The 15,694-nt window shown below is 38.8% G+C and overlaps 1 protein-coding gene across 19 annotated transcripts in view; it reads right to left on the reverse strand.

Annotated features, from left to right (window-relative positions):
- Positions 1 to 15,694, reverse strand: part of ULK4 (unc-51 like kinase 4) — a 659,217-nt gene that overhangs the window by 494,851 nt on the left and 148,672 nt on the right. For all 19 annotated transcript variants that reach the window (XM_058288214.2, XM_058288209.2, XM_058288208.2 and 16 more), the window contains one exon: positions 2,591 to 2,752. In XM_058288214.2, coding sequence (XP_058144197.1) covers positions 2,591 to 2,752 — 162 coding nt within the window. The remainder of the gene's footprint in view (positions 1 to 2,590; positions 2,753 to 15,694) is intronic.

A 15,694-nucleotide genomic window follows, 5' to 3' on the forward strand; every position in this document is an offset into this window, starting at 1 on the left:
ACAAATACCAGGCCATAAAGCATAAGTTACTTCCCTCACCAAAGTCTATTTGGAGCAAGATGGCTGCCAACATCTGCGAGGGTTCAGGCTTCTTGGGTTCCTACTTTCCTGGGGCTTGCTTTTCTCTGGGTTCAAGGTTCCTTCCTTCCTGGGGCTAGCTTCTCTTTCCTCTGTGAGCTTACTTGCCAGGGTTCCACCTTAAGTTTTCAGCATCAAACTCCAACATCAAAACTCCAACATTAAAAGCCCTCAACTCTGTTCTCTGCCATGCCTTTTATCTGTGAGTCCCCACCCACTAAGGGGTAGTGACTCAACACCCTAATCATAACTCAGTCATGCCCAGGTACAGATCAGAATACAAGCATAATCCAATATTTCTTTTTGGAATTCATCAATAATATCAAACTGCTACAATGAGCAAATAAATTTACTAAGCAATTCAGTAATTACATTAAAAATAATGGGAACCAGATTTTTGCCTGAGGATTTACAAAAGGAAAAGGCTAAAAAGAAACCTGCAGGTAAAAAGAAACCTGCAGTAAAAAGAAAATCACAAGTATTGATATGAATTTGTGAGGTTTTAGTCTAGCTATGTACAATGATAGATATAAAAATTATATATGTATGTGTATTATAGGTACATATATTTTTCTCTAGCACCCACTACTGAGAAGGCCTAGAAGCAATGACACCCAGTTCTTGGTTTTCTTAGAGAAATGGCTGATTCCAGAAGGGACATAGGGAAAGTACAAAATGAGCGCAAAAGATTGTGTGGAGTCAGAAACTTAAAAAGTACCCAAAGAATGATGGAAATAGATCCAAAAGGACACAAAAATCAGCTTTAAGGGATTTCACTGGCCAAATGTGGGATGATTTGATCATTTAAACCACTAATTCAAATAACAGTCATAATAGTAGTATAAGATTATAAACCAATAAATAAAACAGGTCTCTATGAGTCCGTATTGAAATATATGCATACATAAATAAGGAAGAAGGGAAAGCACTTCCTTAAAATAAAATTACAACAAATGTCCCGGGCCTGTTTTGTACAGCTCATAAGCTAAGAATGGTTTTTATATTTTAAAAGGTTATTTAAAAAAAAAAAAAAGAGGAGGAAGAGAATATGTAACAGGTGCCAACTGACCTTCAAAGCCCAAAATATTTGTTAGTTGGCCCTTTATAGGAAATATCTGACAACTTTGATGTAAACAAATGAATGATCATCATCCGGCCACTACCACAGAGGTATTTGGTATAAGAAGTCATCGATAGATGTTAGGAAGGTTTATCAAGGAACACAATATTAATGAATTATCAGAACACCTCCTGAAAACTTAAAACAGAAAGAGGAAATGATGACCCTACCGTGGAGAAAGCTGGGAGAAACCAAGCAGGTGGTCAAAGCCAACAGAGCCAAAGGTGTGAAAAGTCAACATCAGGAGCCTCCTGGTGATGCACTGAGCACAGCACCACAGCTATACAGCCTCACCCGAATGTGAGGCCTAACCCGGTCATAAGGAAATATCAGACTGACCCAGGTTGAGCCTCACCCTATTAAATGAAAGTTCAGAATTCTTTAAAATTGTAAACAACATGAAATACAGGGAAAGATGGAGGAACCTCTCCAGATTGGAAGAGATTAACGAGGTACAAAACTAAACATTACACATGATCCTGGATAAGATTCTGGAGCAGAATGGAGAAACGGACATTGTTGTGACAACTGGAAAAACTTCCAGCAGAAGAGTAATGGCTCAGATGAATGCTAAGAATAAAATATAAGAAGCTAAAGGTGAAACAGCTCAGCTTGATGTGTCAGAGGAAGAAATAAGTAGAAAGTATGAGAGTCTAGCAGGAACAATTGGAAAAAAAGTTTACCAAGAAAAGAAATCATGATGAACATGAAGATGAAAATGATAACACAAACTCAATTAAAGCAAGACAGATGTATCTAAGGCCCCAGGATTAAATTAGCTGCCTTAACATGACTTGAGGATGCATGATTCCTTGAGGATTACTGGCATAAATGGTTTTTCTGTAATTATTGATACCAAAAACTTTTATTTATAATTTTTAAAACAAGCTTTGCCTGAAACAAATGGTGTGATGGATGCTATATATCTTTTGCTTAAAGAAATTCATTGCATGTGGATCTCTAGCCCTTCATCTTCAAAAATACAATCTCAGAGATACTGCAGGTTTGGTTCCAGACCACTGCAACAAAGCGTTTATTGCAATAAAGCAAAGTCACATGAAGTTTTTGCTTTCCCAGTGCATATTAAAAGCTATATTTACACTATGCCATAGTCTGTTAAGTGTGCAAGAACATTACGTCTAAAAAACAATGTACATACCTTAACTAAAAAATACTTCAGAATGCTAAAAAAAAAAAAAAAAGTAAGTAAATATAGGAACTGAAAAATATCCACAAATATCCACGGGATTTAGCAACATAATAGTAATTAAAGACCTTGGCAAGATCAGCTTTGGTAGTGTGCTTAGAAGAACACCAGATTGGACTGACAGGTATCAGAGCTTGGAGTTTGAATATATTCATACGAGGCACCTGAAAGATGATCCATCTTACCGATATTGCTGTTATCCTGAGAGAATCGACAGTGGAGTGTTTGAACAGGTACCATAACACGGGGCCAACTTCTCCTGTAATGAAGCCCTGGGCCTGAGGGGAAAAGGTCGTGCAGACATTTTCAATAATCTTTGCTGCCATGTGATTCACAACACGTTCTTCCTAAAAAGGAAGGCAGAGAACAAGGAGATGATTAAAAGGAGTATCATTTAGTATGAGAAATACATACATATCATTTCTTCATAACTTTTGCAAATAATGCCTTGATACTAAGAGTATATCATCCACCCCTGCATGTGAGCTCAGCATTTTAGGGAGTGTAGTAACTCTTTCTGGCTATTACGAAACAAGAGAACCACTTTGTTATTCACTAATACTACTATAACATAATTCTCCACATATTTTAATAGTACTAAAAAGGCTTTACAAATATGGGAAGCAAATAATAAAAACACAGCATGAAAATGAGTATAACTTTAAAATCATAAAGAGCAGGCAGAACAATCCACAGAAATCACCCAGGAAAGGAACAGTTTGTGTACCAACTGCCCAGAGAGGAAAGAACACTACACACTAAACACTGTTTTAGAACATCCTAACTGTACTTAAAAGCGCCTCAAAATGATCAAACTGTTTTCATATAACTTAAAAGAGAACAAAGGGGGGGGGGGGTGTGGACAAGTACTTAAAGGAATACCAAAAAAAAAAAAAAAAAAATCAGCACCCAAAAACATAAAATTCACATTGTCTAGCATCAATCAATTATTATCAGGCATTCAAAGAAATAGGAAAATATGACTCATATGAATAAGAAAATCCAATCAATAGAAAGGAAACAGATAATAATAAAAGTAGAAAAAGATATCGAAATGGCTACTTAAATGTAGTCCATAGCTTCAAGAAGGTGGAGGAAAGCATAATCACGACAAGGAAAAGAGGATGCAAAAATGACCCAAATCAAAATTCTACACATACATAATACAATGCCTTATATGAAAAATGTACTGGATTGGATTAACAGAATACACACTGTGGATAAACTGATTAGTAAACTTGAAGTCACAGGACTACACTCTATCAAAATAAACACAAAGAAATACAACTGGAAAAACAAAAACAGAGCTAAGTGAACTGTGGGAAAACTTTAAGCAACAAATGTACGTGTAATTGGAGTCCCAAAAGGGAGAAGGGAAAAGCAGAAAAAATTACTTGAAATTATCAATGAACATTTTTCGAATTTGATAGAAATCAATAACCAAAGATCTAAGAAGATCAATGAAACCCAAGCAGAAGAAACAAAAGAAAAATCACACTAATGCACATCACAGTTAAAAACCAGCAATAAAGAGAAAACCTGGAAAGCAGCCAGAGTAAAAAAAATTATATTTGGAGAAACAAACAGAAGAGTAACAACAGACTTCTCATCAGAAACAACACAAACCAGAAAGCAGTGGAGCAGCATATTAAAGCACCAAAAGGGGAAGGAAAAAAAACAACAACCGTGAACCTATAAACCTATGCCCAAAATTAACATCCTTCAAAACCAAAAGTAAGGGACATCCAGGAAGACGGCATCAGAGTGGGTAGGCAGAGCTCAATTCTCTCACATAAACAAAAGAAGAAAGGCAAAAGCCTGAGCTAGCTGCTTTGGCAGTCTGCAGACCATGTGAGTGCAGCCCATCATCCAGGAGGCAGAGGGACAAAGAGAGAAGAAGCGGCGGAAGCGAAAATCTTGAGTTTACTAGCCCCTACAGCAGGGAACTATACCCTTTCCCTACTCTCAAGGCAAACAGCCTGGATAAAACCTGTGACTCACTGTGACCAACTGAGAGGAAAATGGACATCTTCCTCCCTGGGAGGAGGGAGGGTGTGGTGGAGGGCAGAGAATGACTTCTTTTCAGTGATATGACAAGCGGAGCCTATTTGGAATCTCAGCTCTGGCCAGACCAGAATCACCAGCCAGTGGAGATCAAAAGAGACACCTCACTGGAAAGGTTGGTCGAAGGTCACCTTCTGCTGGCAGGCTGAGAAACTGCCAGAAATAAAAAATCTTTTTAGAGTCACTCCTAACAAGGCACTCTCAGATCTGGTCTACACCTAATTAGTGGGTTCCTGGCCCTGTTATGATAACTTAAGCTGGGTAATCTTAAAGATTTAGAAAAAGTTGAACCAAAAATCAAAGAAGAGGGAAGTGGACTTGGCCCAATGGATAGGGTGTCCGCCTACCACATGGGAGGTCTGCAGTTCAAACCCTGGGCCTCCTTCACCCATATGGAGCTGGCCCATGCTCAGTGCTGATGTGCACAAGGAGTGCCGTGCCATGCAGGGGTGTCCCCCGCGTAGGGGAGCCCCACGCACAAGGAGTGAGCCCCATAAGGAGAGCAGCCCAGCACGAAAGAAAGTGTAGCCTGCGCAAGAATGGCGCCGCACACATGGAGAGCTGACACAACAAGATGACGCAACAAAAAGAAACACAGATTCCTGGTGCCGCTGATAAGGATAGAAGCAGTCACAGAAGAACACACAGTGAATGGACACAGAAAGCAGACAACTGGGGGCTGAAAGGGGAGAGAAATAAATTAAACAAATAAATCTTAAAAAAAAAAAAATCAACGAGGAGCTGTGAAACAAAACCAGTAAGGAAGAGAGAAAATTGACTGTCATAGTAAATTTACTAACATAATCAAATGCCTAGACATCAGCAAAAAGCTACAAGCCATACTAAGAAATAGGAAGATATGGCCCATTCAAAGAATCAAATAAAAATCTTGTCAAGACACAGGATTTAAGACAAATCTCTTAAATAAATTAAAGTAGTTGACAGAAAATATGGTTGAAGAGATAAAGCATATAAAAAAGTCACTGGGAGAGAATTAAGAAAATTTGAAAGCTTGCAAAGAAAAGTAACAGTTCCTCATGGGAATGAAAGACACAGGGATTAGATTTAAAATACATTAAATGCATATAATAGCAGATTTGAACTGGTTGAGGACAGAATACATGAATTGGAAGACAGAGCATCTGACCTTGAAAAGATAGGAAAAAAGAAAGAGAAAACAGTGGTCTTAGGGAATTAAATGACAATTCAAAACACACAATCATAGGCATTAGAGGTGTCCCAGAAAGGGAAGAGAATGGAAAAGAGACAGAAAAAAATATTTGAGGAAATCATGACTGAAAACTTCCCTACCTTTATGAAAGACATAAATATCAATATCCAGGAAAGACAATGTACCCCAACAGAATAAATCTGAACAGATCTTCTCTGAGACACCTATGATTCAGAGATAAAGAGATGATTCTGAAAGTGACACAAGAAAAGCAAGGAGTCACATACAATGGAAGCTCAATAAGACTAAATGCTGATTTCTCATCAGAAAACATGGAGGTGAGAAGGCAATGGGATGATATATTTAAGGTTCTGAAAGAGAATAACTGCCAGTAAAGAATTCTTAACCCAGAAAAACTGTCCTTTAAAGTGAGTTTAAAGACTCCACAGGCAAACAAAAACAGAGGTTGGGAGCAAAACATCATATTTACAAGTACTAAAAGGAGTGCTGTGGCCTGAAATGAGAAGAGAAGGGCAAAAGACTTTGATAAGAGTGTAGAAATGAAGATTATTAGTTAAGTTAAAGGGTAAACAGACAGACAATAGAAAGATATGACAATAGAAAGCCAAAGGATAAAATGGACAAAAAGTAACACCTTTGTAGTAATAACATTGAAAGTTAATGGACAGAACTCCCAAATCAGGAAAGAACACTACCAAACTCATTCAATGAAGCCAACATCACACTAGTACCAAAACTAGATAAAGACACTACAAAAAAAAGAAAATCACACACCAATATCTCTTATAGATGCAAAAATCCTCAACAAAATACTTGCAAACCAAATCCAAAAGCACATTAAAAGAATTATACACCATGATCCAGTGTGTTTTATCCCAGGTATGCAATGGTGGTTCAACACTAGAAAATCAACTGGTGTATAAACCACACTGATAAAGTAAAGAAGAAAAATCACATGATTCTTCCAAATGATGCAAAATACAGCATCCTTTCTTGAAAAAGACACTCTAAAAGATAGGAATAGAAGGAAGCTTTCTCAATATGGTAAAGTCCATATATGAAAAGCTACAGGGAGGCAGCGGACTTGGCCCAGTGGTTAGGGTGTCCATCTACCACATGGGAGGTCCGTGGTTCAAACCCCGGGCCTCCTTGACCCGTGTGGAGCTGGCCCATGTGCAGTGCTGATGCGCGCAAGGAGTGCTGCGCCACGCAGGGGTATCCCCCACGTAGGGGAGCCCCACACGTAAGGAGTGCGCTCCATAAGGAGAGCCGCCCAGCACGAAAGAAAGTGTAGCCTGCCCAAGAATGGTGCCGCACACACGGAGACCTGATGCAGCAAGATGACTCAACAAAAAGAAACACAGATTCCCATGCCGCTGACAACAACAGAAGCAGACAAAGACGCAGCAAATAGGCAGAGAGAACAGACAACCGGGGTGGGGAGGAAGGGGAGAGAAATAAATAAATAAAGAAATCTTTAAAAAAAGGAAAAGCTACAGGGAAACGGATTTGGCTCAATGGATAGAGCATCTGCCTACCACATGGGAGGTCCAGGGTTCAAACCCAGGGCCTCCTGACCCATATGATGAGCTGGCCCACGCATAGTGCTGACGCGCATAAGGAGTGCCATGTCACACAGGGGTGTCCCCCACGTAGGGAAGCCCCACGCACAAGGAGTGCTCCCCGTAAGGAGAGCCACCCAGTGTGAAAAAAGTGCAGCCTGCCCAGGAGTGGCACCGCACACACGGAGAGCTGATGCAGTAAGATGATGCAACAAAAAAAAAGACAGATTCCCAGTGCCACTGACAAGAATACAAGCAGACACAGAAGAACACAGAGTGAATGGACACAGAGAGCAGACAACTGGGGAGGAGGGCGGAGAAGGGGAGAGAAATAAAAAATAAGATAAAATAAAATAAATAAAATTTTTTAAAAAACACAAAAAAACCTACAGCTAGCATTGTACTCAATGGTGAAAGACTGAAAGCTTTGCTGCTGAGATCAGGAACAAGACAAGGATGCCCACTGTCATACCTGTGAGAAGTTCTAGCTACAACAATTTAGCTAGACAAAGAAATAAAAGGCACTCAAATAGGAAAGGAAGAAGTAATACTTTCACTATTCGCTAATGATATGATTCCATATCTAGGAAATCCAGAAAAATCCACAACAAAGCTACCAGAACTAATAGATGAGTTCAGCAAAATGGCAGCATATAAAATCTTCTATCACGCAAAATCTTATATACACAAAAATCAAAAGCATTTCTACAGACTACTGATGAGCAATCTGAGGAGGAAATCAGAAAAAAAATCCATTTATAATAGTGACTAAAAAAATCAAATATTTAGGAATACATATGGGGTCTGAGAATTGTTGTATTAAAAGATGTCAACCTGAAAAAAAAAATTTTAGGAATAAACTTAACCAAGGACATAAATGACCTGTATTCAGAAAATTACAAAATAATGCTAAAAGAAACTGAAGAAAAATAAATGGAAAGACACTCCATATTCATGGATGGGAAGACTAAATATCATTAATATATCAATTCAAACTGATTTGCAGATTCAATGGAATGCCAGTAAAAATCCCAACAGTCTTTTTTACAGAAATGTAAAAGCCAATTACCAAATTTACTTGGAAGGGTAAGGGCCCCAGAATAGCCAAAAATGTCTTTTAAAAAAAGAACCAAGTTGGAAGAGACTCATTTCCTGACTTTAAAGCATATTACCTAACTACAGTGGTAAAAACAGCATGGTACTGGCATAAAGACAAACAGATTGACCAATGGAACCAAGTCAAGAATTCAGAAATAGACCCTCACAGCTATAGTCCAAGTGATTTTTGACAAGGTTGTCAAGTCCTCCCAGCTAGGCCAGAACAGTCTGTTCAACAAATGGTGCTGGGAGAACTGAATATCCATATAAAAAATAAAGAAGAGGACCCCTATCTCACATCTTATACAAAAATTAACTCAAAAGGGATCAAGGACCTAAATATAAAAGCAACAAACATAAAACTCCTAGAAAAAAATAGAAAAACATCTTCAAGATCTTGTGGATCACAGTAGTTTCTTAAACCTGACATTCAAAGCACAAGTAACAAAAGAAAAAATAGATAAATGGGACCTCCTCAAAACAGAACACTTTTGCACCTCACAGGACTTTTTAAAAAGGGTGAAAAGGCAGCCGACTCAATGGGAGAAAATACTTGGAAATCACATATCCGATAAGAGTTTAATATTCACGATATATAAAGAGATACTAAATTTCAACAATAAAAAGACAAACAACCCAATTGAAAATGGGCAAAAGACCACATGCAGTGCTGATGCACCCAAGGAGTGCTGTGCCACACATGGGTGTCCCCCGCATAGGGGAGCCCCACATGCAAGGAGTGCAAGATGACACAACAAAGAGAGACACAGATTCCTGGTTCTGCTGACAAGAATAGAAACGGACACAGAACACACAGTGAATGGACACAGAGAACAGACAACTGGGGCAGGGTAGGGAAGGGGAGAGAAATTTTTAAAAAAGAAAAAAAATTAGGCAAAAGATGTGAAAAGACAATTTTTCAAAGAAGAAATATAAATGGTGAAAACATGATACAATGTTGACATCACTAGCAATTAGGGAAATGCAAATCAAAACTACAATGAGCTGTCATTTCATACCTATTAGAATGGTCACCATTAAAAAGTCAGAAAACTAAAAGTGTTAGAGAGATGTGGAGAGAAAGGAATGCTTAAGCACTGTTGGTGGGAATGTAGAATGCTATAACCACAGTGGAGGACTGTTTCACAGTTCCTAAGGAAATTGAATATAGACATACCATGTGACCTAGCAATACCATTACTAGGTATATACCCAGAAGAACTGAGAGCAGTGACACGAACAGACATATGCATACTGATGTTCATAACGCTGTTATTCACAACTGCCAGAAGATGGAAAAAACCCATTCATCAACTGATGAATGGATAAACAAACTGTATATACACGATGGAATATTATGCAGTTGTAAGAAATGAAGTTATGATGCGCATATGACATATATAAGCCTGACGTCATTATGTTTGAGTGAAGCAAGCCAGACACAAAAGGACAAATACTGCATGATTGTGCTACTATGAACTAAATATATTGTGTAAACTAATGGAGTTAATAATTAGAACACAGGTCACCAGAGAATGAAGGAAGAGAATGGAAAGCTGAGGGTCAATCTGTACAGAATTGGTAAAAAGGTTGTTTATAAAGTTTGGTAACTGAATATAAATGGTGAAAGCACGTTATAGTATTTGTAAGTAGCAGAGCTATTATTATAGGTATGACAGTGGTTGAAAGGGGAAGTCTAACGACACATATATCATTAGAAGAAAAGCTAAAAAAATGTAACATAGATCTGTATAATATAGTGAAAGCTCATGTGAAATACAAATATTGGTTATATTTCCTATATAGACTGTTTTTACAAAATAAAAATACAAATAAACTAGAGAGACAGAAACAGAATAGCAGCTATATATGGCAGGGGAAGCATAAAGAGATTTTTATTTATTATTATTATTGTTGGAATAATGAAAATGCTCTGATAATGACTGAAGTGATGAATGCACAACTAGATGATTATAACAAATACCACTGATTTTACACTTTGGATGGATTAATGCTTTCTGTATCAACAAAACTGATTTGTTAAAGAAAAAAAAACTTCAATGAAGTATCATCTTACCCCTATTAGACTGGCTGCTATCAAAAAAACAGAAAACTACAAGTGTTAGAGAGGATGTGGAGGAATGGAAACACTCATCCATTGCTGGTGGGAATGTAGAATAGTGTAGCGATTGTGGAAGCCTCAGGAAGATAACTATAGTACTGCAAAGATAAAGCCAAAGGAAAACTATGAGTTGTTCACCCCTGTGGCTACAAACAGGACATATACCCCACCCTCAGGGCAAGCAGCCTCAGTGGAGCCCCTGGCTTGTTGTTGTCAATGGAGTGGGAGGGGGCATTCCCTGGGAGGAAGAAAGGTCTAACAGAGAGTGGAAAGTGGTTTCTTTGCTGTTTGGCCAGGTGAGCTGCCTTTGAATCTCAAAAGGAACCCCAACCCGACAGAGGAGAGGGTATCTGCTTAGGCATGACAGCCTGCCTAAGCAGGGAGAAAGAGGAACTAGATTAGAGAGGGGGCTGAGACAGGTGCCTAATCAGCAAGACTGTAGCAAGCTATAGAAGTCTAAAACACCTGAGCGAAAGGGAGCAGATAGCTCTGTGAAGACTAATTAAACTAAGAAGACGATTTAGCTCAGGGGAGGACCTGCATATACAGGTCCATGGTTCAACTCCTGTGTCTTCAAAGAAGAATGATCCACAAGATTCTCAGGCATCCAACTGATGACTTTATGACAGGGAACATATAGACATTCTTTTTGTTTTAGGTTTTCTTGGATCTGTTATTTGAAAAAAAAAAAAAAAGGTTTCCTTTATTCTTTTTTTCCTCGTTTTACTCACTAAAACTCAGTATATCAACGTGCAGAGGGCAGGCTGCAGGGTGACTGACTGATGAACACTGGTGCCTGAAAAGCTCCTTAGGGGCCTAAGAGGGAAGGGTGTTTTTCCATGGTGGTTTTTGTTTTTTTAAGTTGCTGCTATTTTGTTTATTATTTGCTGTGTTTCCCTTTATTTTCTTTTTTTTCCCCCTGCCCATATTATTTTTCTTTCCTTCATTTTTCTATCTTCTGTTTTCTGTTGTTTTTCTTTTATTCCACCTATTTGTATTTAGACTTTACTTTTTTGTGCTTGTTTTTCTCTTTTTTCCCTCTGTTTTATTTTTTTCTTTTCCTCTTTTCTAATCATTCCAGCTTTTTAATTCATTCTATATCTTTTTACCTATTTGTTTCTCATTTCATTTTTTTCTACTCCACTTTTTTATTCTTATTCCTCTGTACTACTTATGACATTTTACTTGTGTTAACTATTTATTTTCCTAAGTCTTGTATGGTTCCTCTTCTACCTTTTTAAAAATTATTACTATAATTCTTTTTCTCTTATCTCTTTCCTTTTCTCTGGTCCTGATTTTTTTTCTCAAGGGAACACAGACAACAGCAAGGAAATGGAATAAGGGGAACAAAGTGTCAAAGTGAAACCTTACCACACACACAAACACAACAACAAAATAAAACCCTACAGTAGAAAGAGAAGCTAACCAACCAAATAAACCCATCAAGATAAATAAATGCCTAGACACCAACAAAAAATTACAAGTCATACTAAGAAACATGGCCTAGTCTTACAAACTAAAAAACAGGAGGAAATGCAGAACACAGAACAACTAATCAGAGATGTCCAAACAAAAATCATGAATCAACTTAATGAAGTAAAGGAAGAGATTAAGGATATCAAAAAGACACTGGTAGAACACACTGAAGAAATTTCAAAAATACATAAAAAGATAACAGATATGATGGTGATGAAAGGTACAATGCAAAAAATGAAAAATACACTGGAAGCATATAACAGCAGATTTGAACAGGCAGAGGAAAGAATCAGCTATGTGAAAGATAGTACAGCTGAAATCAGATAGTAGATCAGATAGATAAAAAGAGAAAAAATCCAGCAGGGACTTAGGGACTTGAACGACAACACAAAATGCACAAACATACACAAGTTACAGACATCCCAGAAGGAGAAGGTAAAGGGAACAGAAGGCATGTTGGAGGAAATAATGGCTGAAAACTTCCAACTCTACTGAGGGACATGGAGTACATGTACAGGAAGAACAGCACACCCCAAACAGTATAAATCCTAACAGGCCTGGCCTAAGACATATACTTGTCAAATTATCCAATGCTCAAGACAGAGAAAATACTGAGAGCAGCAAGAGAAAAGAGATCCATCACATACAAGGGAAGCTCAATAAGATTAAGTGCTGATTTCTCATCTGATACCATGGAGGCATAAGGCAGTGGTATGACATAGTTAAGGAGCTAAAAGGATAAACTTCCAGTCAAGAATTCTCTCTCCAGTGTGGAGCTGGCCCGTGCGCAGTGCTGATGCGCGCAAGGAGTGCCGTGCCACACAGGGGTGTCCCCCGCGTAGGGGAGCCCCACGCGCAAGGAGTTCCCCCATAAGGAGAGCCGCCCAGCGCGAAGGAGGGAGCAGCCTGCCGAGGAATGGCGCCGCCCACACTTACCGTGCCGCTGACGACAACAGAAGCGGACAAAGAAACAAGACGCAGCAAAAAGACACAGAAAACAGACAACCGGGGGAGGGGAGGGGAATTAAATAAATAAAAATAAATCTTAAAAAAAAAAAAAAAAGAATTCTCTCTCCAGCAAAGCTGGAATTCAAAAATGAGGGAGAGTTCAAAGTATTCACAGATGAACAGAAATTAAGAGTGTCAATAAGAAACCTGGCCTTCAAGAAATACTAAAGAGAGTTCTGCAGGTTGAAAGAAAAAAAGAGGAGACAGAGAGTTGGAGGAGAGTGAAAGAACAACTAAAAGACATAAAGAGAGATAAAAACAACATATGGCTTACATAAACCTAAAGAAAACATAGCTAATATAAGTAATTCCTTGACAGTAATAACATTGAATGTTAATTGATTAAACTCTCCAATTAAGAGACACAGACTGACAGAATGGATAAGAAAATATGACCCATCTACATGCTGTCTACAAGAAACTTACATTAGACCCAGGGAAACAAGTAGGCTGAAAATGAATGGTTGGAAAACAATTGTACATGCGAACACTAACCAAAAAAGGGTGGGAGAAGCCATATTAATATCAGACAAAATATACTTGAAATACAAAACTATTTTAAGAGACAAAGAAGATCACTATATATTTATAAAAGGGGCACTCTATCAAGAATAAAGAACAATCATAAACATTTATGCACCTAACCAGGGTATCTCAAAATACATGAGGCATAGGAGTTTGATAAAAAGTAAAAAGGGGGAAGTGGATTTGGCTCAACTGATTGGGCTCTCATCTCGTGTCCCAGGGCCTCATTGTGAAGGCAAGCTGGACTATGCCTGCAGAGAGCTGACAGCCTGAGCCTGCAGAAAGCTGATGGCCCACATGCCCGCGGAGAGCCGGAGCAGCAAGGTAACACAAAAAAGGGAGACAAGCAGACACAGAAGAACGTGCAGCACACAGACACAGCAGACAGCGAGCAAGCAGCAAGGGGGGGAGGTATAAATAAAATAAATCTTAAAAAAAAAAAAGTAAAAAGGCAGCCTACTCAAGGAGAGATAATACTTAGTAACCATGTATCTGATAGGGGTCTGCTCTCCAGCATATATGAAGAAACGCTACACTTCAAAAAAAAAATCCATTTATTTAAAAATTGGGCAAGTGATTTGAATACACACTTCTCCAAAGAACAAATACAAATGTATAAAAAGCACATGAAAAGATGCTCAACCTAACTATTAGGGAAATGCAAATCAAAACTACAATGATATAATTTTACACCTATTGGACTGGCAGCTAGTAAAAAAAGAGAGACTACAAGTGTTGGATAGGATCTGGATGAATGGGATCTCTGATCCACTGAGGTGGGAAAGCAGAAAGGTGCAACCGTTGGAGAAGACAGTCTAACAGTTCCTCAGGAAGCTAACTACAGAACTGCCATATGATCTAACAATCCCACTGCTGGGTATAACAACCCCACTGCTGGGTACATACCAAGAACTGAAAGCAGGGACATGAACAGATATACATACACCAATGTTCATAGTGGCCTTATTCACTACTGCCAAGTTGGCAACCCAAATGTCCATCAACAGATGAACGGATAAGGAAACTCTGGTATATACATACAATGAAATATTACTGAGCTGGAAGAAGGAAGGCAGTTCCTTACATGGGATAACATGGATGAACCTTGAAGACCTTATATTGAGTGGAGCAAGCTAGGCACTGAAGGACAAGTATGACATGACCTCACTGATATGACCTAAGCAAACGGAACAGACTCACAGAGTTAAGAGTCTGAAAGACAGTTTACAAGAGACAGAAAGGGAGTTGAGGGTTGTGAGCCAACTCCTATATGGGCAAAATCTATGATAAGTATAGTTGTGCAGTGGATGGGATTGATAATGGTGCAGTGATGGGTGGTGCTGGTTTGTGAGAGGGGTAGAGTAGGGGGGGTTGCACTGTCCATGGAACTGGAGGGAGGGTCAAAGGAGGGAGCAGATGAACTCTGGGAATTTCCAAGTATGTGGCTGAAACTACAACGCTGAGGATGTTCTTTTGGCAAATACAGCAGGGGAGGGTTACTGGTTTGTGATGTTGGATGTGGGGGGCATGCGGGACAGGGATTGCCTGGGGCAAGCTTCCAGGAAATGTGTGAACGTTCATCCTGTCATAGTGCATTGTGTCAGTGGGCGGAGACCCACACAATGGATGGGACTCCCAGGATGGGAGTACAATTATGTTCTCAAAGAAAGGGCAGGACTCTCTTGAGAGCGTAGGCAGTGCCTAATAGGGGAGAACAGGCCAGTTTGTGAAGTCCTCAATGTTGATGCAAGTAAATATGAATCTTGGTCTTCAAGGAATGAAGCTTGGTGGTTGCAATGCATCCTGAGGGGAGGGAGAGAGAGAAATAGATGGAACATGAGGCTTTTTGGGGACATTGGAATTGTTCTACATGAACTTGCAATGATGGATACAGGTCATGTTAAATTAAATCATAATTTATAAAAATGTGTGGTCCAAATGTAAGCCACAATGTAAATCATTGATCATGGTTAGTAGCAATGCTTCAATATTTGTGCAAATGTAACAAATGCACCATCCACATGTAAAATGTTATTAATAGGAGAAAGGGGAAGAGGGGGAGGATGCTGAGTATATGGGAATTCCCTATACTCTGTAGGTGAATTTTCTGTAACCTAAAGCTTCTTTGAAGATAAAGTAAAAAAAAATAAGGCACTAGGGAAATAAATGGAAGAAAATGTCACTGTACATGCAAGACAACATATATTACAGTGATGAAAGACATAATGCCAAAACTTCTTAA

Source organism: Dasypus novemcinctus, chromosome 26 (assembly GCF_030445035.2).
Source record: "Dasypus novemcinctus isolate mDasNov1 chromosome 26, mDasNov1.1.hap2, whole genome shotgun sequence".
Taxonomy (NCBI): domain Eukaryota; kingdom Metazoa; phylum Chordata; class Mammalia; order Cingulata; family Dasypodidae; genus Dasypus; species Dasypus novemcinctus.